At 45.2% G+C, this 24,144-nt stretch overlaps 2 protein-coding genes and 1 long non-coding RNA gene across 11 annotated transcripts in view; 1 reads left to right on the forward strand and 2 right to left on the reverse strand.

The window, feature by feature from the left end:
- The window catches only part of TMC6 (transmembrane channel like 6), a 28,657-nt gene extending 25,035 nt beyond the window's left edge, over positions 1-3,622 (reverse strand). For 2 of the 6 annotated variants that reach the window (XM_081184856.1, XM_081184853.1), the window contains exon 1: positions 3,488-3,622. The gene's annotated coding sequence lies outside the window, so the exon portion shown is untranslated. Of the gene's footprint in view, positions 1-1,499; positions 1,663-2,943; positions 3,365-3,412 lie in introns of those variants that run through there. The other 4 variants (XM_081184854.1, XM_081184855.1, XM_081184857.1 and 1 more) reach the window with 4 other exon arrangements.
- Positions 3,623-5,254: 1,632 nt separating this feature from the next.
- TMC8 (transmembrane channel like 8) lies at positions 5,255-19,547 on the forward strand. Of its 4 annotated transcripts, none has more exons than XR_014005462.1 (17): positions 5,255-5,553; positions 7,601-7,761; positions 8,633-8,781; positions 9,675-9,827; positions 9,956-10,035; positions 10,509-10,648; positions 11,628-11,775; positions 12,573-12,743; positions 13,050-13,198; positions 14,182-14,305; positions 14,971-15,068; positions 16,044-16,227; positions 17,391-17,521; positions 17,604-17,759; positions 18,673-18,751; positions 18,902-19,256; positions 19,327-19,547. XR_014005462.1 is itself a non-coding variant. In XM_081184861.1 (17 exons), the coding sequence occupies exons 3-17, from the start codon at positions 7,613-7,615 to the stop codon at positions 18,962-18,964; spliced, it is 1,974 nt and encodes a 657-aa protein (XP_081040987.1). In that variant the 5' UTR covers positions 5,255-5,553; positions 5,953-6,056; positions 7,601-7,612; the 3' UTR covers positions 18,965-19,547. The 4 variants fall into 4 exon arrangements, 3 of the variants coding, with proteins under 3 accessions (XP_081040987.1, XP_081040986.1, XP_081040988.1); XM_081184861.1 differs by adding an exon at positions 5,953-6,056 and having other exon boundaries at positions 18,902-19,547; XM_081184860.1 differs by having other exon boundaries at positions 18,902-19,547.
- LOC308582078 lies at positions 5,764-7,592 on the reverse strand. The gene is made up of 2 exons (XR_014005477.1): positions 7,492-7,592; positions 5,764-5,883 (listed from the first exon to the last, which is right to left on the reverse strand). It is a non-coding gene; the product is annotated as an uncharacterized lncRNA (long non-coding RNA).
- Positions 19,548-24,144: the final 4,597 nt, after the last annotated feature.

The raw sequence follows: 24,144 nt of genomic DNA on the forward strand, positions 1-24,144 counted from the left end.
ATATAAATTAGCATGCTTTCTCCTAGCATGCTTTAACATCAGCCTAATTGAATGCCAGAATGCCAGGCCTTTGCTACAGCCTTTGTCCAAGCAAAGAGTCACACCCCGTCTCCTGCAGTTTGGTTTTGAGAGCATCTATATATCCCAAACATTCACGTACCTCCCCAGCCATACTTTATGCATTCCCCCATTTTTAATAGGACTATTCTCTTTGGGCTGAAGTAGACTTGCACCCTGGCCAGTTTTCATTTAACATCTGCAAAATTAGGCAGCAGGCACTGTCAAATTTATGCATATGTAAATGAACTCTTAACTATGCAAATGGCCGGAGGCAGTATTCTTTCCCCCTTCTTGGAATAAATGCCAAATCACAGAGAAGCAGTGATTTTGCACGGTATGGGGGCACACACAGACGCTCATTACTACAGCATGCACAGGGTTATGTTGGGGAGCAGCTGCATCCACTTCTAACTCAACAAAAATCTCAGTGGCAGCTTAATTACCGCTTCTTGGCAGCCACACAGGAGAAGAATCATTACAACAGGCATGGCCACCACTGGACATTGAAGAGTTAATCGCAGTACATTCAGGCCTCTCCTCCCAGCCCCCAGCAGCAGGAATTTCAGAGTGTTTTGCTCACCCAGCCTGTGGGCATGTTTGGACAGATAACGGGTTGGGCTGCACACCCATTCCTATACATTCACCGGAACAGGAACAGTTCTATGTAGGGAAAAGGCTGAAACTCATGTGCAAATTGTTACATGTGATGTCTGTATGCATCTGTTTCACTGGGTATATACTAGGATGAAACGGAGACATGTAAAATTGTCACATGATGCTTCTGCGCTTTCTTCCATATGGAAGTATGCTTTCCTGTATGAATTCTTAAGAACCAAGAAGCCCATATTCAACACCAGAACTGCTAAAGCTACTGTTGCTCAGTTAGAGTGAAACCTCCTATACTAGGTCACATGCAGGGGATGATGGGCAGGGCAGGACCATCATGTGGGAACCCTAGAACATTGGAGGGGGTACATGTGGCCCTCCAGATGTTGCTAGACTACAACTCTCATCATCCCTGACCATTGGCCATGCTGGCTGGGGCTGCTAGGAGTTGGGAGTCCAACATCTGGAGGGAAATAGGTTTACCGCCTCCTGTCCTAAATGAAACATCAAAGCAGTCTCAGGATGGTCACCCATGAGAGCCAGGATTGGCTAAGCAATTAGAAGCACTGCTCTGGTGCCTTTGTGCTGCATTCCAGATGTAGTGGGGTTTTTGGACTGAACTAATCACCTGCCAGTTAACAAGGGCAGGGCAGGGCTCACATCTGGCTTCCTGCAGTGAGTAGGGTGGTGCCTCCAGAGAAACAGTGCCTCTTTCAAAAACACTTTTTGCACTGCCAGTTCAGCACCCAAATAGGAATGCAGAAAGAAAGCTGGCAGGATGTGCCCTTAGTGCAATTGGTAATTCTCATCCCCAAACCAGATAGCTTACTTACCAGTGTAAGGACACCCAGAAGACCTCTGAACTCCATGAAATTTCTCACGCTTCCAGGGCTAGAGAGAGCCTAGACCAGAGCATCCTACTTCCCTGGCAGCAGGCGAAGGCATGCTTCCATCCTGACATACCTTTGCATTCTTACTTTGTCTCCACAGCAGCTTCTGAAATAATGGAAACAATAGAACTGCTGCATGCCCAAGGCTTGCCTGCAGGGCCAAGAAAGTGTTCCAAAGATCTCTGCTTCTGCTGTGCCAAGAAGCACAGGCTGCAGCCTCATCCTCCACCCTCCCCCTATTCCTTTTCTGCAAACAGCTCTTTCATATTATTTGGTCTGATACAGCAGGACAGCCCAGGAGTCAGAAAAGCACAGCGGTAAATTCTGAAGTGCAGGAGTTAATCAAAACAGCCTTCACAGCCTCACTCGAAGGAGAGTACAACACACCCACACCTAGCAAGCAGCACCACTTAGCAGAATGTCCAATTTATTAGGATCATCCCAACTAAAATCATATAGAGTACAGTATATAATTACCTAGGAGTATAGGTTTAATTTGTAAAGCACACTGGCATTTAACAAAATATCTCTAGTCAGCTGAAAAACAACCTTTAACTTTTAATGAAAAGTTTCCATTTAAACTGCCACTGTGAAACAAGGACCACATCAAAGAAAAGGAAAGCAGTACCCAGCGTTTCCTCATTTTCCTCAACCCCAAACTTCCTCTATGCTAATCTGTCACAAACATTATCACCTCATTTACTTGCCAGAACAAGGAGACTGTCAATCACACTGGCATTCTGGCAGAAAACACTACCTTTGAAAAAAAAAGTCCAGGCACCACAACCCAATTCCCCTTTCTTACATTGGCGCTTAACATCTTGAGCTACTCGGAAGCAAGTCAACCAAGGTCATTGGCATTTTCTTGCAAGTAAACTTGCCTGTGACCCTAGCATTACTTTTCCTTGTTTGAAAGTGCTCCAGTAGGGTACGTGGAATATGAAAGGTGGGGCCCAGCTAAGCCAACTAACTAGAAAAATTCCACACACACCAAGTCACAGGGGCTGACTTTAAAATCATGTTATAGTGAAAATAAAAGGTTTCAGAGCTATCTTGCATCCAAAATTTCCGTATAATTACTGCAGCTATGTTATATTTCTCATCATGAACTATATTTAGCAATGTCTTGGGCATTTTGCTACAAGTAAATAAAACAATACTTCGGTTGAGGCAAGGGAAGCTTTCCTGTGTGCAGCAGTGACTTAGAACTTCTAAAAGAAATAGCTGCACATCTAATAACTTCACACCACCTTGTGCCACTGGATAACCTTTTGCCCATCATGCAAGAGTACCCCATTTCTGCTTTTACCCCATCCCCCCTTTGAAGGCTTTCAATAGAAAGGCAGATTTATTCATTTTTACTAAAAAAAATCAAAACAAAACATACCTGATTCCAGCCCACGACTCCTGGCGAGGCACTAGTTTTAGGACCCTGCAGCAAACTAAGCTGCTCCTATTGCCTTTCTCTCTTTATTTCCCCTTGATGCCTGGAGGGAGAGAATGAGGAAGGGAGCAAAGGCAGCTGCTTCTGTGTACATGCACGCCGTGGGCATCTTATTCCCTTTCTCTCTTGAACCATAAAGGATGGGCCAGAAAGCGTTTTGGCCAAACACGATAGAGTATCTAAGAGGCCGTACTTCTACTACATATACAACCGAGTGGGTGTGAGAAGAAGGGACGGTCACGGGTCTTCCAGAGCAGTTTTGTTACCTTCCCACGCTGAGACTATTGAGAATCAGAACGATTACGCATCGGGGATACAAGAAAAGTCCTCAGTTTGTAGCCCATCCCCACTCAGAACACAGCGGGAAATCATCAGAGGCAATAACAATGTAAGAAAATGTTTCAGTACTTACAAAACAAGGGGAACCGAGTTATTTCTCAGTCCAGCAAGTCACAAGCAGCCTTTCTGCGGCATCTTACTCACTAACCTGGTGGGATCCTGTGGTTTTGATCAGTAGAATCTTAGCCACAAGATTCAGAAAACTTTTTCCCCCCTCCAAGGTCTCCTTTGTCCCGTCTCGGCAGTCTCAGACCACACCCTGCGCCTCACCTGTTATACAAAGGACGCTGGGAGATGTAGTCCTCCCCCACTCCAGCATCTACCTGAAGCAAACTCCTAGGTTAGGTTTGTATTGAAGGGCAGCTTGCAAAGAAGTCAACAACTTCATTTATTCAAAGGGGCCACGTTCGGACCAAATAAGCACAAGTCTCTCGAGTTATCGGAGAGGACTACTGTATTATGGTATGGCTTACTATGTGTGCATATTTCCACTGTTAGATGTCCGCTCTCAGGAAGGGGAGCCTTGTACAATGGGAAAAGATGTACTGATCACTCTTTTCGCCATCATCATCATCATAATCCTTTCTAAGGCCACATTTGCTCTATACATTGAAAGCACTATGATACCAGTTTAAACAGTCATTTCTTCCCCCAAAGCATTCTGGGAACTGTGGCTTCTTAATGGTGTTGAGAGTTGTTAGGAAACCCCTATTCCCCTCAAAGAGCTACAATTTCCAGAATTCACTGGGTAAAGGGAGTGATTGTTAAACCCCTCTAGGAATTGTAGCTTTGTGAGGGAAATAGGGTTATCCTATCAACTTAGCATCCTTAACTTCCCAGGATGCTTTGGGAGAAGCCATGACTGCTTAAAGCAGCATGATACCATACCCTCCAACATTTCTCCAATGAAAATAGGGACGTCCCATTCCACAGTGGTAATTTTACTATTTATACCCCACACATCTTACTAGGTTGCCCCAGCCACTCTGGGTAGCTTCCAACATATAAGAAAACATAATAAAACATTAAAATACGGGATTGCCTTTAGATGGCTCAGGGGTTGGATAACTCCATACCCTCCAACATTTCTCCATTGAAAATAGGGACATCCTAAGGAAAAAGACATTCCAGGATCAAATCAGTAACCGGGATGGCTTCTCTAAAACAGGGTTGTCCCTGGAAAATAGGGACACTTGGAAGGTCTGTGACACTGCTTTAGATGTAAAGTTCAAAATGGGGTCTGAGTTGCCTAAAAGGAAAGTTTCTGCATAGCTACACTTTACAGGAAACTTCGCTCTACATATGCTTGCCTCACTAACAGGATATGCTACACTGCAACCTATATCAGATTTATACTAAAGTAACAAGCTTCTATTTTCCCAAAGAATCTTGGGAACTGTAGTTTGGTGAGACAGCACTAACAACTCTGTCAAATAACCTATTCTCCCTCAGGACTATTCCCAGGATTCCCTGGGAAGAGGAAATGTCTGTTGAACCATTTTAAAGCTGAAACCTTACATCTGCTAACCTAGGAGTAAACCCCATTGAACTCAGAGGGATCTCCTTCCAAGTAAACATATTTATGACTGCGTTGTGCATCTGCAAGCTTAGAACTGCTGCATCAGCCCTCTCAACCTGTGGCTCTGCAGCGTGTTGCTGGACTCCAACTCCCATTAGCCCCAGCCAGCATGACCAATGGGAGTAGTAGTCCAATAACATCTGGAGGGCCACAGGTTCCTTATCCCTGATGTAAACAAAATGCTGATTCCCAGGGAAACTTGAGGGGATGGGGAATGGTAGAAAGAGGGAAGAAAGTGGAATTATACTTCAAATAAGCTTTTAAAATACAGTAATGGAAAATAAGCAGTTCTAACATAGCATTGGCCTGGCAGTTTAAAAGAACTAGAAAAAGAAACGCAAAAATGTATTCATATCTACCATCTCCAACAAGTGTAATCTACCAAGTACAACGTATGAACCCAACACAATGACTTGGTGCGATACAGGAAATTGCATCTTCCTGTCACATGGGCTTGCCACTAGCATCTCCACAGATAAGCAAGCAAAAACCCACAGCTAGGATGAAGACGCTGTACTTCCGTTTGGTTCTCTAATCCACAGGAGAGTTGTATCGCCAGAACTGTACTTCAGGTTGACTGGATTTGGTGTGGTGCTGTAGTGGTGATACATGACAAGAAACTAAAAGGACAAGGGGTGAGTTGCTTCCTTTTTCAGAGGCCGCATGCAACACCATACATTTAAAGCACATGACTTGCCCCAAAGCATCCTGGGAATGGTATGGTGGAAACTGTAGCTTGTCAAGGGGTGTTGAGAATTGCAGCTCTATGAAGGGTGAACTATAGTTCCCAGGATTTTGGGGGGGAAGCCTTGTGCATGTGTATGGTGTGTATACATGCAAGGGTACAAAGTGAATGTGTAGCCTTTATTTCAGCAGGAATAGCACAGACAGGGGTGAACAGTTGTTCTTCTGTGCCCAACTGACCCACGTAGATGTGTGAAAATCCTGTGAAAGGGAACAGCCACCTAGGGAAAAACAGAAAGTAAAATTAAGTGCCAGTGATACTGTTTTCTCTCTCTTCCATTTCCTCTCAGTGGTGGTGACTCAGCAGACAGCTGACCTGAGGACTGGGGCTGTCTGTGTAAACTGGAACGTGAACAGAACTGCACCCAATAGCTGCAAGTTGGCTCTAACTGGTGTGCATTGTTTATCACAACACAGGATTAGGATAACAGTAAACTGAAGGCCTATTGATGCTTCCTTTATAGAGTTGCACTCTAGGAAAGAGGCATCAGTATCTCTTAAAAACAATATTATCTTAGCGTGTTGTACCCTGCCATACTAAAATTTGCCCCATCTTTTTTCAAAAAATGGGCTGTGATATGTTTTTAGGAGGCTGTTCAAGATTCTGTGGTTGTTGTTTATTTAAATGCTTCACCACAATATGCACCTTTAAATGTGAAACAGCCATTTTATCATTTTACTGGCAGATGTTGAAATCCTAATTTACTTTAGCTATCTTCCCAATTTCCAGTCAAACATGAAGTGGAACAAATTAGAATTTGGGCTGTAGTTGCGGCCTAAAAGGCAGTCATGGTACATTAGGAGTGTTGTGTGGTATTTTTTTGTGGTCTGCAGCTAGCAGATACATTCAAATTATAATGGAGGTATCAGATATTCAGGTTGAGGGATAATTTTTTAGTTCAGACCTGGGGGCTAAATTCAGCCTTCCAGGCCTCTCTTTATGGCCCCTGGTATTCTTCCTAGGCCATATTCTTCACCAACCCTGCTCTGCACCCCCCTAGGGTTTTTGCGTGGCTCGGAAAGTGTCATTGAATAGAGAAAATATTGTTTGTTTGCCTGGATAGAGAGATGTGCATCTGTATGTAGAAGCCTTTGAGTTTTGTGTGGCTGGAATGCAGCCTACTATATAAAGGCAAAGCTGTGTACACATTACCATTTACTCTGGCACCGGTGCGCTTCCACCGCTGGTGTTTGAAGCCGTCCATGTACAGATGTTGGCCACAGTCGACATCTATCCTGTAGTTCAGGCATAGGCAAACTCAGCCCTCCAGATGTTTTGAGACTACAATCCCTGACCACTGGTCCTGTTAGCTAGGGATGATGGGAATTGTAGTCCCAAAACATCTGGAGGACCGAGTTTACCTATGCCTACTGTAGTTTCTTGAGAAATATTGCTGTTTGATGCATTTCCCCTCAAACCAGCTTCTATCTGATTTGAAAACGTAAGCCACATTCTCAAAAAATTGTATTCATTTGGTTATAATTTGTTTAAAAATTATGGAAAATCAATAAAATAATTTGGCAAAAAGAGAGAGAGAAAACGTAAGCCACATTCACTTCACAGTTAAGCTGAGGTGAGTGCATTTGAGACATCCACTGCTCATGCACAAATGACAGCTTCATGAACAGGAGTTTGGGGTGGTGGTAGCTGCGGTCACGATTGAAACAAATAAAGTAATGTTCTGTGGGTGAAGACATCCCCACTCCCTCTCTGGTGTGCAAATGTGACTTAAAATGCAGCAAGGGGGAAACAACCTCACTGCTTTATAAGCCACTGATTTGGACATAGCCCAAGAGTCACATCTACTTTTGCCTCTGGCCCTGCTCACCTTCCGTCCTCTAGAGGGTTCTGACCTCAGGCTGAAAAAGGTGTCCCACATCTGGTTTATTCTGTGCCCAGGTCCTCACACCCTAACACGTGCACACTTGTTGTTTCAGGGATCTCAAGCGATGGATGGCACCCCGGTCCTGAGGCACAGACTTGCCCAGCACGATGCTCTCTCTGATTCCAGCACAGAAGACTCCTTGGAGGAGTTGGGTAGCCAGGAGTTGCTGCTCAGGGACTTGCCTTGCTCCATGAAGGAGAAGCGCCTCCTCAGGTCTGGAGCAAGCTCACATGGGAAAACATCTTTAGTATGTACAGTGGTACCTCAGGTTACATACGCTTCAGGTTACATACGCTTCAGGTTACAGACTCTGCTAACCCAGAAATAGTACCTCGGGTTAAGAACTTTGCTTCAGGATGAGAACAGAAATCCTGCTCCGGCGGCGCAGCAGCAGCAGGAGGCCCCATTAGCTAAAGTGGTGCTTCAGGTTAAGAACAGTCTCAGGTTAAGAAAGGACCTCCGGAATGCATTAAGTACTTAACCCGAGTTACCACTGTAATTGATTGTAATTGTGCAGGCTGGTTGCTAAAACCACGCAGTACTTGGCAAGAAAAGGCACACAATTTTTGTTCCCCCTTCCCTTCCTTCCCACAACAGAGCTGGTTTGTTTCTACTTTAGATATATTGCTTTAACCCAGCCAAGTGGTGTAAAAACCTGTGGATTTTTGGTGGTCAACTGTACAAAGGGAAGAGTCACAGTCATTGTTCCACTCACAGTTGCCTTTGGCCCTGCCTACCAGCCCTGGGATGCCACTACACAGAAGATTGCACATACAGGAATGTAGCCCCCCTGGACTGAAAAAGCTCCCCCATCCCACTGTAGCAGGTTCTGATATGGCACAGAAGCATCAAAGAAATACAGGTAATAAAATAAAGGATTAGTGGGGCTTGGCAGCGCAGAGGAACCTGCTGACTAAAAATAGAAGTGTATCAAAAGGGAGCTTTGTCCCAGCGTGAGGCAGGTAAGTGCAGATATTCAACCGGAAGATGGGGTGGGACGTGTGGTCCTCTCCTAACCTCATCTCCCAAAGCTTCACTGATTCAGAAGGCCCATTCTAAACTCAACCCACTCTCCCTTTCACAGGCAGCTGAGAGCATCTGCAGGGAGAGATGTGTCCTGCTGGGTGGTCTGGAGACAGAGACAATCCAGGGCCCAGAAGCAGTTTCAAGAAGGAATGTGGAACCTTGTCAGGATCTTCCAGCTCTGGAAGCCTCCCCTGGATGAGATTGGAGGTAACAGTAGGAAATGGTTTTTCACCTTTCAAAGTTCATCTACCCAAGGAATGTCACTGGGGTATCAGTTTGGTCCAGTGGCAGCAAACAAGGTGGGGCTACTTCTAAAGGGAAAATGGGTGGGATCAGAGGCAGATTTAGGCGAGCACAACTGGTTCAGTCACACTGGGTGCAGAACCTCGGGGGCAACGCAGGGGACATTGCAATTATGCTTTAGAATGGAGTGCAAGAGGCTGGGGGTGCCAAATTTTGGCATTGCACAGGGCACCCCTGGTATTTGAAACCCAGGGTCCACCACTTGCAGGATGTCAGATCAACAGCTGCACTTGAAGAAAATATAAAGTTCTCTCTGTGTTGGGAAGGGACTTGGTATTATAAATGGCAGGGGCTGCTGGTTATATATACTAAATACAACAACTGGACTACAGATAACCTATCTCTAACTGGTGTGAGGCAAGGGAGACCTCTGCAGGCTGGTTGACCACATGGTTTCTGAAGAAGACAAATAAATAAATCTTGCTTTCCTCTAGCAGAGGGTAACCAAGGAGTTGTGAATTTGTTGTGTGCATTAGGGAGAGGAGGCAGTTTGCAGTTCTTTCTCCTAAAGAAACTACCCACTTTGGTTATTATGCTCATTGATATGTGTGAAGTTTCAAAATGCAAGGTAACCTCTGCTTGACTGGCACTGAAATAGACACAGAAGGCAGAATCCCCTGTCAGACCAGATAGGAACCAGCCAAGTAGCAATACTACATGTGAATGAAGAAAGGGCTGTGGATCTGGGACAGAATTTATCCTGTGTGTCACTTTCATCCTCCCCATCCCCTCTGATACCTGTCTGCTTGCCTTCCTGTGTTTCCCACTTTTGCTATCCTCTTCAACATACTGTACAGGGAACTTTGGTCCTGGCATCCAGTCCTACTTTACCTTCCTGAGGTTCCTGCTCTTCATCAACTTCCTGGCTGTGTTGCTGGCCACAGGCTTCATACTGTTGCCTGTTATCATTTCTCAAAATACGACGATATTTCCTACAGGCCTGAGTGCAGGTGAGCCTCTGCTGGTACTTCCAAGAGCATTTGTGCTTTCCCCAACATCCCACCTGGATTAGATCCTATGCTGACATCTAAGTGTCAGAGTGTCTAGTGCTATAAAGCTACCCAGTCTTTCCCCCCAGATCCTGAATGCATGAAGTACAGCAGTAACGTCAGTTATCGATCTGCCTGGCAACGATTCCAAGATATCTTCACCGGGGAGGTGAGTCTGCTGGAAATAGAGACTGGAGTTTACTGTGCTGGAAAGGGGAGTCCGATGAAGGTGCAATGCTGCCTAAGCAAGTGGTTATAGATGGGGTGTGTGAAAAAGAATGGACAAAAATGGAGCAATTGGGAAGACAAATATAGCTTGTAGTTGAGCAGGAAGGACAATGTTGGATTAATGGGTGGTGGTTCTTATCCAAACTTTGTACTCACTGCATTCTATGATTCAGACTTAGAAAGTCCTTAGAGAAGTATTATGGCAGTGGACAGGAAGCAGTGGCTCTCCAAGTGTTGTTGGGCAGCGACTCCAAGAGGCCCAGCCAGCATGGTCAATCAGTGGTTAGAGGTGAGAGGAGTTGGAGTCCTGCAAACATCTGGAGGACCCACAGATTCCATACTCCTCTGTTATGAGTTGGGTTAATCTACAAGCATAAGGCTGGTTTGTAATTTCCTCTTATGTTCCATCCTTAGGGCTCTCTGGAGTATTCGTACCTGTTTTATGGTGCTTATCATGTAACACAGGATAGCAAGAACCACTACAATGTACACTTAGCATACCTGCTTAGCATCCTGGGATACTTCTTTGCCTGCCTCATTTGGATCCTCCGGCGGTAAGGGCCCCGATGATGGCTGAGACCCAGGCCTTTCTAGGCTTGACAGCAGAGGGTTGGAGAAAGGAGCAGGAGAGAAGCAAGGAGTTGTAGGGCAAGGGAGTGGATTCATGAATAGGGATTTACATACACAATGGCTTATGATGACCCCCTTAAAATGCTGACTCTTTCCTGTAGTAATTCAGTAGGTTATATACTCCCATATCTTACATACAGTCAGAATAACATTTCTCTAACCCAAGGATGAGGAGCCTGAGGTCCTCCAGGTGTTACTGAACTTCAGCTCCCATTGGCCCCATTGGAAGCTGTAATTCAGCAACATCTGGAAGGTTGCAAGTTCCCCAACTTCTGCTCTAACCTATTCCTGGCATGTTCAAATTCCCTGGGAATGGAAATTATACACTTTATGTTGGGAGCATATTCCAGTGCCCAATCATTCTCACAGAGTGTTTGATCTAATCAGACATTGATGGGCAAAAATCTATTCTTCTTCCTTCTTCACTCCCTACCTTTTCTCCAATAAGTCTCGCATTTATTCATGTTACAGCAACATTCTATGTGTTGAGATCCTGCCATAGTAGATCAGCTCAGTCTTCTTGAGACTCTGCATCCCTAACTCATTCCCATCGAATTTTCCTACTATTCCCAGAAAACATTCCTACTCTGAAGCATCACTAGGTAATCCTCCATCAGCGGACCAAGCTAATATTCCTAAACTGTTGCATCTTTTCTGCCTTCATCACCCCCTGCAACTGATTTGCACACTTTCACATCATACCATATATCCCTGTGCAGACTTGCGATCTCCTTTCTGGAAACTGGGCGTTACTCCCATGTTAATTCACATATCTTGGGCTGGACCCGCTGCAGTGACACAGTGGAACTGAGTTCTATATACTGCTCGGAGCAAAGGAATTAATTTGCTAGGAGAAAAGTCTTGCTTGCCTGTGACAATCTTCACTCCTGTCCCAATATTCAGGATTGTAGCCAGCGTGGCCCGGTGGCAGATGCTGCGGTGGGAATTCAAACCATGTGTCAGTGCCAGGATCTTCACAGAGTGGGATTTCTGCATCCAAAGCCCAGAGGCAGCCACCCTCAAACAGAGGAATATTTACAATCACCTAAAGGTACATGGAAATTGCCTATCGGGTTTCATGATAATTTCCTCGTGTCCTCAAAAGTCCCACCTCTTTCACTGCGTCATCCTTTCAAGTATGTATACACATCCATTCATTTAAAAAATATTTTTGGACGAAACCTCAGCCATTGCCTAAATTTGGCTGAACTGAAAAAGCAAACAAACCAGGGTTGAATCCAATGTTGCACAAGCGGTGTTCTGCTTGCATAATGAGGCTTCCTTTTTTTGTCCTCCCACTGTGTACCACCCCACCTCAATCTGCTCTGGGAGGTCTCCCAACCCTCTGGAGCTGATTTTGAGGGGAGAGGAAGAGGAAGTTCTGTTGCATGCATAGAAGTCTATTGCACAACTGGAGCTGCAGAATTTGATACAGGTGCCATTATTTTCTTTTCTTCAGGCCCTGTGTAACTTCCTTGCTTATTTCACTTGCAAGTCAGGCAGCAACAATTAACAATACCTGTCTTAGGTGAAAGCAAAGAGAACAAGCATTGTAGGGGCAACAAGCAAAGGGAAACAGGAATCATATCCTTCAATTCCTGTTCCCACCTCAAAGGACATTTCCCAAGGCAACAAGGGATTGCTTTGCTTTGTTTCAGTCATTCTTTCTAGCCTCGGATTATTATGTCCCTTCTGTGCTCAAGGTGTTATGGCTCTCCTGGGCCGTGCACGCCTACTAGATTGACTGGGTCTTCCCTCTCCTTTGCATGCTGAAGCCTGGAAGCAAACCTCTCCTCTGCATGCTCAACTGCACAAATAGCAAGTGACCAACTTGGTTTCTCTTTACAGATAGACCTAGTGGAGCAGATCCGGCATCTGCAGAACCAACAGCGCACACGGAAGCAGCTTGTTAAGCTCTACCTGCTACGCCTGCTGATCAATGGTGTCATCTTGCTGCTGACAGGGGCTGCTTTCTACTGTATCTACGCAGCCACTGAGTTTTCCCAGGGGCACAGTCAAGTAGGACAACCCTTCATCCCTTGCCAGGGTCAGAGTGGGGCTGTGGGTGGCTGTACCTCAATCCAGAACTCAGCTGTGTGCTCTTGGAGAACAGCTGCTACAGCTGGACCAGGAATCTGGGCTAGGGTGAGGGATTAAGCCTGACACGCAGTAAGCAGAAGGTACTGCTCTGAAAAGTCAGTAAGTTTGGTGGTCCTGACTTTTTGCACCGTGTTTTGGTACTGAGTGGTCAGGAAATATTCCTCTGTGTTTTGATTCTAGGCACAAATGTGCCTCCCCATAACAAATCCATCTCTGTACTTCCAGAAAAATGCTGCCAGCCTTGATGTACTGAGCCAGTACCTGCCACCAGTGGTCATCTCCATTGTGAATGTCATCCTGCCTTTACTTTTTCATGTCTTGACCCAGTTGGAAGGCTACTCTCCTAATACTGAAGTCAACCTCACCCTAGTCAGGTAGCTGTTTTCATCTTGGTGGGGAACCTGGGGCAGATATATTTCTCGTGATATAAGGAGTTTGCAGGCCTTAAATTACTTTGAGCTGCAAGCAGAGTTTTTTATGCTTTGTTTTAGTTTCGCTATTCTCTCTTTCTAAGTTGGGAAGCACTAGTTGCTCCAGTCGGCCATCAAGCCCAATATCCTTTATTGTAAATATGGCAGTGAAAGTATGAGGGAAGAAGCAGAACAATCAAGAAGGGATTGATACCCCTTACAGTGGCACAATGATTCAAGCGGGCAAACGGGAATGCAGTAAAATCAATACTTCCCGAGACAGGCAGATGCCGACAGCAACAATATATACTTTTAAAATGTGTATTTTATCGATTCCCGTTGGCAAATAGTAAACACAAAGAAAACTTGAGGAGTGCAGTTCAAAAAAGATTATTATATTTTCAGGGAAAATGCTGTCATGTAATGTATGTGTTTATGAACATCAGCAATGCATTTCTAATATACCTTAGTTCTTTTACTGTCAAAATTCCCCATTCCTTTGTCTTCCTAAAATAATAGGATAGCGGTCGACTAAATTGTGCTCAGAGTAAACCCTTCAAAATAAATGGCTCATTTATTTAAATAGATATACTCTGAGTAAAACTTAGTTGAATGCCACCCATAATAATTATGATTATAATGCCATAACCCAAAGAACAACCAAATATATACAGTTTTAAGATACGCAATGCAGCAGCTGTTATAAAAATATATTGTGGAATGTTAAAAAGATCCAGATCATTCAGAAGTTTTGAAGTGCAAAGTGCATCAGGACCAAGCAACACCCCACTTTAGGGACAGATGTGTGGGGAGATGTGTGGTAAGATGGATATTTGGATCCATTCATGGTCAGGTGGTAATCTCAAGCACTGGCTTATATGGTAGGATTAGTGGGGTGGAAACCAAGTGTAAGGTGCAGGTCCAATCTCTCTTGTGGTCTCTCGTAGGTGTGTAATCCTGAAACTGTCCAGCCTGGGAATGTTCATGTTCTTCTTGGGACGCAGAGTGCTATGCATAGGGAGCGGCAGTGATCCTCAGTGCCACCAATGCGGTTACAACAAACTCTATCAGGTGACATGGATGGGATATTTCAGCTGAACTCTTCCTGTTTAGAGCAAATGTGGCCCAGACATAATGTGTTCGGGTATGAAGTTTTCTAAAGCAAGGTATGATTAGCTGGCAAGGCAAAGAGCTAGTTAGCCTTGACTTGGTGCAGTGACAAAAGTATATTTCACCTTTAAGCACCCAGCTGCGTAACTTGGTTTTCAATTTCTAGAATGGCTCTTCAGCTGTCTAGACATCTTTGAGTATTCCTTTTCCTGGTACTTCTTTTGTCTGCGTGTCAATGTATCATTTTTCACTTATTTTGCAGATTCCCACTCCCCACCCCCACCCCACCCGCCAACACACACCTTGTTTGATCCCAATTCCAGCAATGAGGAAAGCCTGGTTGATCATTAGCAATTAAAGTCCGCCGGATTTGGGGTTATTAAGGTGTTAGAAATTTGCAACTTATACAACAATTCTCCATACATTCTATTACCTATATAACATTGTATTGGGCATGTTTAATGTGAACTTAGCTTTTTTTTCTTTTTTTCATTTAACACCATATACTGTGCTATGCTTATAATAATGTGCCTGACATGCCTAGGATTCCTTTTCCCCCTTCTCTTTCTTTTTTCCTTCCATATACTCATCATAAGACATTATCTCTCTCCTGATTGTGCATGCAGTGCTGGGAAACCCACATTGGACAAGAGATGTACAAGATGACCCTCTTCAGTTTCTTGACCACGTTGGGATCTGCTTTCCTTATCAGCCTGCCCCGGAGGTGAGGCAAGAGATCATAACTAATACTAGCCCACCCTACTTTCCTGGTTTCCTTGATTCTTGGCCTAACCCAGGGCTTTTCCATACTTCCCTTTTGCCCACTCTTTCCAGGCACAGGTCTGCACTCTAAAGCTCTGTGTCTGTGCACACCTTTTTTGTTCCAGAGCTTTCCCTGTGAAATCTTTAAAGCTGTATCAGAGCAAATGGCTATTCGGGTTTTCCATGGACTGTTGTGTGCTCCAATTGAGCTTTAAAGAGTGGGTTTTCCTGGGAAAGCTTGGAAAAAAAAAAGGTGCTTGGATGCAGAGCTTTAAAGTGCGGACATTCCCTGGAAAGCATGGAGGGAATTTAACTGTGGTTAAGCCCTCATTCAGCCTTTTCTTTCCACAAATGGGCAGACCATTCCTTCCTTGGGAAAGTATTATGTATGGCAGGGATAGCCAACATGATGCACGCCATACATTGTTAGACTATAACTCTCATTGTCGCTGACCACTGGCTAGATTGGCTGGAGGTGATAGGAACTGGAGCCAAAAAACATACATACCCAAAAGGCACCACATTGACTACCCCTGATCTACAGGTATTTTTATCTCATCTTCCTGCCTCCCAGTAGTGATGCCAGGTGGTCCAGTTGCAGGGTAGCTGTCATTGGGTAGCTGCATGCTCTGCATTCAAAGCATATTCAACACACGTGACCTCCCCCAAAGAATCCTGGGAACTGTGTTTTGTTAAGGATGCTGGAAACGGTAGCTCTGTGAGGGGGAAGCTTGACTTCTTTGGGCGAAGTCACATGCTTTAAATGTGCGGATCTGCCCATTGTATCGTTGTTGACTGCAGGGTGCTTTTAGTAAGGGAGAATAAGCATATGTGCTCCCTATGCAAAAGAGGCAGAATTCAGGCATGATACCCAGCTGCAGTTATTGGAAGAGGTTATGCCTGCGGCCTCTGAATTAATTCTCTCTCTCTCTCTCAGACTGATTGCTAAGCATTCCTCCTGTGGACTGGCTCAGTGGCTTGGCAAAGAAGAGTTCCTGGTGCCTCACAATGTACTGGATATTGTAGCAGCTCAAACAGTCATATGGATCGGGATTTTCTTCTGCCCACTTCTGCCTTTGCTTGCCTGTGTCTTCGTCTTCTTCACATTCTATATAAAAAAGGTCAGTGGCATGCGGTCATTGGACTAAGGGGACTAGGCTAGTCCCCTTAATGTTCCTCTGGCGCCTCATTCCCAAAGCCTGGGAAGCTTCTGCCCAGCTTAGGTAAGGAGGCATGATGTTCATGGGTGTGACATCAGCCCCGCCCCCAATCGCCCTTGCAAGCTGGTGTCTCTCGCCCTAACTGTTCCCCTATGAAAAAATTCACTGCACGTTATTGAAAAAGGTAAAGGTTGTGTATACATGTGTGTATGTGTGGGTGTTTGAGAGTACACACAAAGAGTACCTATCATGCCCATCATGACGTGGGTTGTGGATCTGGCCCTGATCCTGGCTAAGAGACTGTAGAGGAGTCCGGGAGTTACAAACTCTCAAACCAGAGAAATTGCTGGTAGTAGCAAGCAACCCACACAGGAAGACCAGAGGCGGAGGGTAAGGAACTTGCTTCTCTGAACTCACCTCTCTTGGAGGCAGTCCCACCCAGACTCAGACCTTCACTTGGATGGTTACTGACCTCATCCTGCCCACAGATGTTGCTAGCATGTATGCATTTGAAGCCATTGAACCTGGCTGTAGCAGGTTGGATGCAACCTGGCCCTAGGTACTGTGAACACCTGGGCTGCATATAAATAATAATTTAAAGCACCCCCACAAAAAAGTAATCATGGGCACTGTCATTTCTTAAGTGTGCTGGGAATTGTAGTTGTGTGAGGGGTAAACTGCAGTTCCCATGATTCTTCATGGGGTGTCTCAATATATGTTTGCAGCTCTGATGTGAAGGCTTTAGCAATATATTTGAAAGTGGTATTGGAGTTGTTCACCTTTGGGGTCAAGGAGCCACATGTTTCGGAGGGACTGAAGTTGCTGGCTGAATCCCAGGAAGTATGGTATAAAAGCAACTGCTTCCTAATGAAGGCCCTTCACTCTCTCTCTCTCCCCACCCCACCCCACCCCACCCCAAGGCAGTCATCCTTCTGCAAAGCCTCATGGGTTTTATATCTCTGGGAATGTGTGAGGGTTCAGGAGGCATGCTCAATCTGTTTTTTTTTTTTTTTTTTTTTATATAAAATTTTTTTTTTTTTTTTTTATATAAAATTTTTATTGGTTTTACAGCATTTTTAAGAAAAACAGACAAACATTAATCTGTCTCTTTTTCTCACCCACAGTACACCTTGTTCCAGAACTGCCAGCCTTCAACTCAGCTGTTTCGAGCATCCCGTTCTAAATTCCTCTTCCAGATCATGCTACTCTTAGGCCTTTTCCAGGCCTGCGTCCCTCTGGGCTATGTCATCAGTAGGTGAGCTGCGAGGTGGTTGAGCATCTTAAGAGTACGGGGTTGGTGAAGCCTATATTCTGACAGTCATTCTTTTTCCTCCCAGGGTCTCTCCATCCCAAGCTTGTGGGCTTTTTGCTAATTATTCAACTCCATGGAAGGCCGTACCTGAGGCTTTGTCCCATTTACCCATGTCAACACAACGTACCTTGAGCTATGTGACATCCAATGTCTTTTGTTTCTTACTTCTGATGGTACTCAGGTGGGTATTTTGGGAGGGACATGGATGGAGGAATTCCAAAGGAGGGAGGACTGGCCATATGTTGTTGAATTATTTGCAAGGCATGCAACCTCCTTGTTTCTTGGCCTGGACCCTGTTGCAAAAGTGGTGTGTTACCGTCACTGGCCTTTCCAGGCACAGAACAGCCTCCACGGCCCCTTTCAAGCTAAATCTGACCATCTGCCTGACCACTTAGGGCCACTTGAGCAAGAGACCTGTCCTTTGTAAACACTACTTCTTAATTCTACTGCTCCACCCCAAAAGGAAGGTGGCTCAAGCACACCTCAGTGTTGGATTGTGATCACAGTGTGTAATTTCAATGGAAACTTTGCCACTAATGAAAAAGGAGTGTAGCTCCCCCCCTTTTTTTTTTAGTTAATGAAAGTCCCATAGTTCTGGCAAATGAAGAGTCACATTTGAAAAAATTACTGTACCAATATTTTAGGAAATGTCAGAGTCCTGGCAGGCCTCTTTGTAACTATACATGATAGTGTAGCTGTGTATCCATTGAGTGGTCCGGAAGCAGATGCTGCAGCTGAACTAAGCAGGTGTGGAGCTGGTCAATCCCTTGTATGGGAGACCAGTATAAGAGTCAAGGATGGAATTTTTTAATAGCATCAGCATCAGACATTTGCTAGCACACCTGATCATCACTTTGATGCCTTGATGTTACTAGCAGGAAAAAGAGGCTCCTGGTGAGTGACCCAACTACAAATGCTCTAAAACAGATTGTTATTTCTCAGTTTAACCTTGATTAAATTTAACCTAGCAGATGGTTTTGAACTCACCCAGCCTTTTGCAGGTAGCATCCCGTTTCCCTGTCTAGCCTGGTGTGTAAGTGGGAACCAATATTCCACAAACTATTGGTGTGATGGCCTCTCTTTTTCTTCCATAGCCTCATCCTTACAGTGTACGTTTCTCAGGTGCAAGCAAACAGACACATCATTGAAAGGCTCAAGAGGCAACGTGTGCAGGTAAAGTGGTCCTGCAATGTTACAGAAGGATGCCAGATGGCGTGCAATAATCATGCACCTCTGGTAACCTGTGACTATGTGATGATCTGTTCTCTGGCTCATGTAATGTTAGGTTATGTAACCTGTTTCTCCTTTTGTTCCTCTGTCCAGTGTGTCAAGGAGAAATGGTGTTTAGTGAGGAAGCTGGCTCAGCGGCTGGTGAAACAACTGTGAGTTGGGTTGCAGAGGGGAAAGGCCTCCCAGAGGATGAAAATTTCTGGTGGCAGGACAACAGGCAAGAAGAAAATGGTCTTGCTCCTGAGGAAAGCAAAGACCACAGAATGGTCAAAGTATATCTGGATTAAAGAAGCAAAAGAAGCCCCCAAGGGTGATTTGAACATTATATGCTGGAAGACCTCATTTTCCTGTGAACACAAGTTGGCTCATAGAACTACCCTATCATACCCTTTATCTTTTAGATAGGTACAATACATACTTTTTCACTGTGCATACAGGTCCCTGGGATGTACATTTGGTGCCTAATATCATATCTTCCCTGTGAGTTGCTGTACCTTATTTGGCCAACTTCATGTTAGAACAAGTTCCTGCAGGCCTGAAAATGATGTTTGGGGGAAAGAGCAAGGTGTATGGCAAGAATATATACAGCCTTATCATGCCAAAGTAATTCTAATTCAACAAAAATTTGAAACTGAGTATGTCACCAGTCCTCACTGAGGTGGATTGCTTACTAACTGGATCATGATCTTTTGGTATTGCAAAATAAAACAAATCCTTTGTCTAATAAATGTCAAGAGGGCATTGGTATATGAGTCGTGTGTTGTACACAATGTGGATCAGATTGACAATCACATGAAGAGTTCTGCATAACTTGGATGCTTGCATAGTCCTAAACCAACATACGTCAATCTGCGAAAACAGTGGTTTTCAACCAGCGTGCCCTGGGGTGCCTTGAATGATGGTCAGGGGTCCCACAGGCAACACTGCCCCTCTTTCCTTCACTTCCTCCTCTGATGCCCTCTCATGTTGTGGCTGTTGGTTGCAGTAGCCCTGGCTACAAGCTCCCCAGGGGATTGGTGCCTCTGGGGCTGGCTGGCCAGGCTCCTGTAGGGAAGTGTGAGGAGACATCTCTCTTTAGGACAGGGGAGGCAGCTCATAGACCGGGGCAGCAGCTGCGGCTTCCAAGAGGACTCCCAAGGAGAGGGGAGAAGAGAGGAGGCTGAGGAAACACTCCAGAAGGGATGGTGTTTGAAAAGGAGTGAGGGGCTGCCAGCTCTCCAGGCAAGGGGTGACATAACTGGGCTCCTGAGCCCCACAGGGGTGCCGCAGAAAGAATGGAGTTGGTCAAGGGAGCCGAGAACCCAAAAAGGTTGAAAACCTCTGTGTTAAAACATACACTCCCACCATGTTGTACCTCTCTGTCAGAGGCAAACTTGGAAACTGCGGTCCAAACCTTTCATACCTTCCCCTGTGTTCTGTATCTATTAGCAACACTCCCCCCACTTAAGACAGTAAGCGGCAGATATCTTCATACAAAGTGTACGCACGGTCTTGCCTCTGGCTAGATGTGAATTCATGCTGTTGTCTAAGATTCAAGCCTCGTGTTCTCTTCTTGCTGCATGTTGTGTGCAACGGGGGGTTCCTGCAGGTTCGTCCAGTAACTACAGTATGTAATGCATTGTTTATAATGTGGCACTCTCAGACTCTCTGAACGGATACCTGACATGTTCTTTACAAAGAAACAGAACAGTATGGGTAATGTCTGGAGAGGGCTTAGTTAGGCACAGATTCCAGCAGTCAGAGGGATTGGGTGTTCTATACAGCTAAACCATTTGTTGTACCTGTCCCTTAAGAACTCTTATTCAATGTCTTTGCCTTTGCTTTTTAAATTCACATTTGCAGTGCTTATAGTTTGCCCTGCAACAAACTACTAGGCGGTAACCTCATGTGCTCTCAGACCATTTAAAGAACCAGGGCTTTAAATGGTTTTGCCTCTAGAAAAGCCAGCCCAGTGAACCCAGAGATGTCCTAGGGGAATGTACTAACAAAAGCGACTTAGAGGCACTAAGTTACATCTTACAAAGAAAATTAAATCAGCCTTTCAGGAAACAGCTGCAGAGGATGTGGGCTAAGGTTTTTTCACCTGGCAGCTGACTGTATCCTTATGGGTGTCTTTCAACTGTCAAGAAGTGTGAAGGAGAATTGGGTATATAAACAAAGAGAACAACCCATAATCCTCTTTCCCACCACAGGTAATTATATGGGGGACAGCCTCACTTGGCCGCCCTGAGCCCGGTCTTGGCTGGGAAGGGCGGGGTATAAATAATTTATTATTATTATTATTATTATTATTATTATTATTATTATTATTATTAGTGCAGTGTTCTACCAATATAGTGCCCCGTTACCTCTGACCTGGCTGGTCTCCATGCCAAGAGAAGAAGAAGAAGAGTTTGGATTGATATCCCGCTATATCACTACCCTAAGGAGTCTCAAAGCGGCTAACAATCTCCTTTCCCTCCCTCCCCCACAACAAACACTCTGTGAAGCGAGTGGGGCTGAGAGACTTCAAAGAAGCGTGACTAGCCCAAGGTCACCCAGCAGCTGCATGTGGAGGAGCGGAGACGCTAACCCAATCCACCAGATTATGAGTCTACCGCTCTTAACCATTACACCACACTGGCTCTCAAGAAGGTCAAGAAGGCAGCAATGGCTCTGAGGAGGTGAATGGGCTTAGGGAGCCTGGGTTATGGCAACCTCTGGCACTAGCCATGTTGCTACTGAGAGACCAGGCTGGGCTACTCTATACTGAATGGTTATTCTTTGCTCCCTGTGCTGGGCCAGTGCTGGATAAAGCTTCCTGTTCCTCCTCACCAAATGAGAACTCTGGCCTTCTGTCAAAGGTGGGGGAACTACAACTCCCATCATCCCTGTTGTGACACTAGACCTGGATGTAGTGATGGGAGTCAGAGTCTAACAACAGGCTCCTCACTGCTGTTTTATATGCATCGTTCAGACATTACGGTACTTACCGTATTTTTCACCCTATAGGACGCACTTTTCCCCCTCCAAAAATGAAGGGGAAATGTGTGTGCGTCCTATGGGGCGAATGCAGGCTTTTGCTGAAGCCTGGAGAGCAAGAGGGGTCGGTGCGCACCGACCCCTCTTGCTTTCCAGGCTTCAGGAAGCTATCTGCAAGCCTTGGGAGCCCGGCGCGACTTCCCGCCGGGCTCCCAAGGCTTGCGGACAGCAGCCTGCAGCCCGAAACCCGGGGAGCGCAGTGGAGCGCACCCCGGGCTTTGGGCAGCTATCCGCAAGCCTGGAGAGCCCGGCGCGACTTCCCGCCGGGCTCCCAAGGCTTGCGGATAGCAGCCTGTTCTGGGGGCTGGGGTCGGGGGAAGCTTGGGCTTCCCCCGCCCCAGCCCCGCGCCTGGGGGGGAAAATAATTTTTTTTCTTTATTCCCCCCCAAAAAAACTAGGTGTGCCCTATGGGCCAGTGCGCCCTATAGGGCGAAAAATATGGGTACGTTGATTCTGTTTCCTAGGGCAGCTAAGACCATATTTTGTCTCCCTCTGGAATTTTAGGTGGGACAGAAATATTTCAACAAACAAACAAACAAATGTGCAGATAAAACATCAGTTCTGAGAGCTGAATAGCACATTCAGTTCTTCTTCTCTGATTTAGGACAGATTTAGGACAGTGATGATTGTTGTCTCTGTTGTTGTTTTTGGACAAAGCTGTGGCAAAAAATTGGATTTCCTGGGTGTTTTCCATCCATTGTACTAATCCCACCCAATTATCACCCCATCTTCTTTTTCTCTCCAAGGAATCCATATGGAATACTTCCTCCTTTTGTCACTCTAGTTCAGGGGACTGTAGCTCATTAGGAGATTCTAAGTTTCAATTTTTAATTTAAAAATAAAATAAAAATTAGATCCGTTTTATCCTTCACAGGGCAAACCTCTCAACATCTTGGTTTTTACAATGAATCTATGCTACTTTCAGCTACCTCTGTGGTGCAAAAAAAAGGTGCAGCATAATCATAATAAAGTCTTCCTGTGGTCTACTCGGATTTTGTTTGGGGAGGGGTTGTTTTTTATAGTATAACCCCAACACTCTCTAACAGGGATCCTACTGCCCTCCGTAAAAGTGCAAGCCTGAAGTCCACTGGGGTCTCCCCATCAGGTGAACTAAATAGCCATAAATCAGACAAGTTCAAAACGATTTTGAAATGGTATTAATCTACAAACACAGACAAAGAAAAGAAAAAGCAACACTTACAAAGCTACTTGTTTTTATGTGAAATGGTCTCTTAGCTTGCAAGCATGGGTGATGTCTGATTGCCTCAAGAATTCCACTCGGGGTGGAATTCAATACTGCACTATTACAAACATTCTGTCTGAGAAAGCATTTCAGCTTCCCAGAAACAATTCATCCTGTGCACTGTTTTAAGAATTCTCCCCCCACCCTCGAGACAATTTGAGACGGCCCATGAATGGGAAGAGATTAGGAAAAGCACCTTTGTGCAACTTCCACTGACATGGTTCTTTGGGGGAATCCCACCGTCTGGGTCTGGTTTCTCTTCCCGCTTCTATGATCTCTTCCAGCCTTTCTCAACCTTGGGTCTCCAGATGTTGTTGAACTACTGCAGAAATCCCCCCCATGTCACTTCTGCCTTTGAAATCCCGTAATGTCAGGGGAAATCTGGACGTATGGCAGCCCTGCATAATTCTCTAGGGGAAGCCATATGCTTAAAATGTATGGGGTTGCATTCTGTTAGCACAAGGATTACTGCCAGTGCAAAGGAACTTCACTCCCTCCCCTCTCCGACCCCAGTGCACTACCTAAATCTGTCCTAGGTGTTTCCCCAACTTTCCAGAGAAGATTTGGGGAGGGTACAAGACGGGGGGGGGGGAGAGGGGTAAAGTCTGCCTCGTTTCTTAAATGAATGTCCCTGCAACAAGACTCACTGCATGCAGTATGAGATTTAAGCTGATGTCCAGATCCTTCTTTCTAGTTCTCAGTCTTTTATTTAGCATGGAACAGTATAAATGAGGAACTGACGTTTTCATGCCTTTGTACACCAAAATAAGATCTAAGGCAGAGACAAGCTGAAATACGGTTTTCTATTTTTTCCTTTGTACGGTAGACTAGTTTCTACTTGCGCACACCGCACTCTGACCCCATCTGCGTTATTCGTGCAAAGTAGCGCCATAGCACTTTAAGCAGACGTGGCTTTCACCCAAAGAATCCTGGGAACTGTAGTCCGTTAAAGATGCCGAGCCTTGTTAGGAGACCTCCTCTTCCTATCACAAAGTTACAATCCCCATTCAAACTCTATTCTAGGGGATGCTAGGAATTATAGCTCTCTGGTGGGGAAAGGGGGTCTCCTAAC

The sequence above is a fragment of the Podarcis bocagei genome (assembly GCF_964188305.1).
Source record: "Podarcis bocagei genome assembly, chromosome: 2".
Classification (NCBI taxonomy): Eukaryota; Metazoa; Chordata; class Lepidosauria; order Squamata; family Lacertidae; genus Podarcis; species Podarcis bocagei.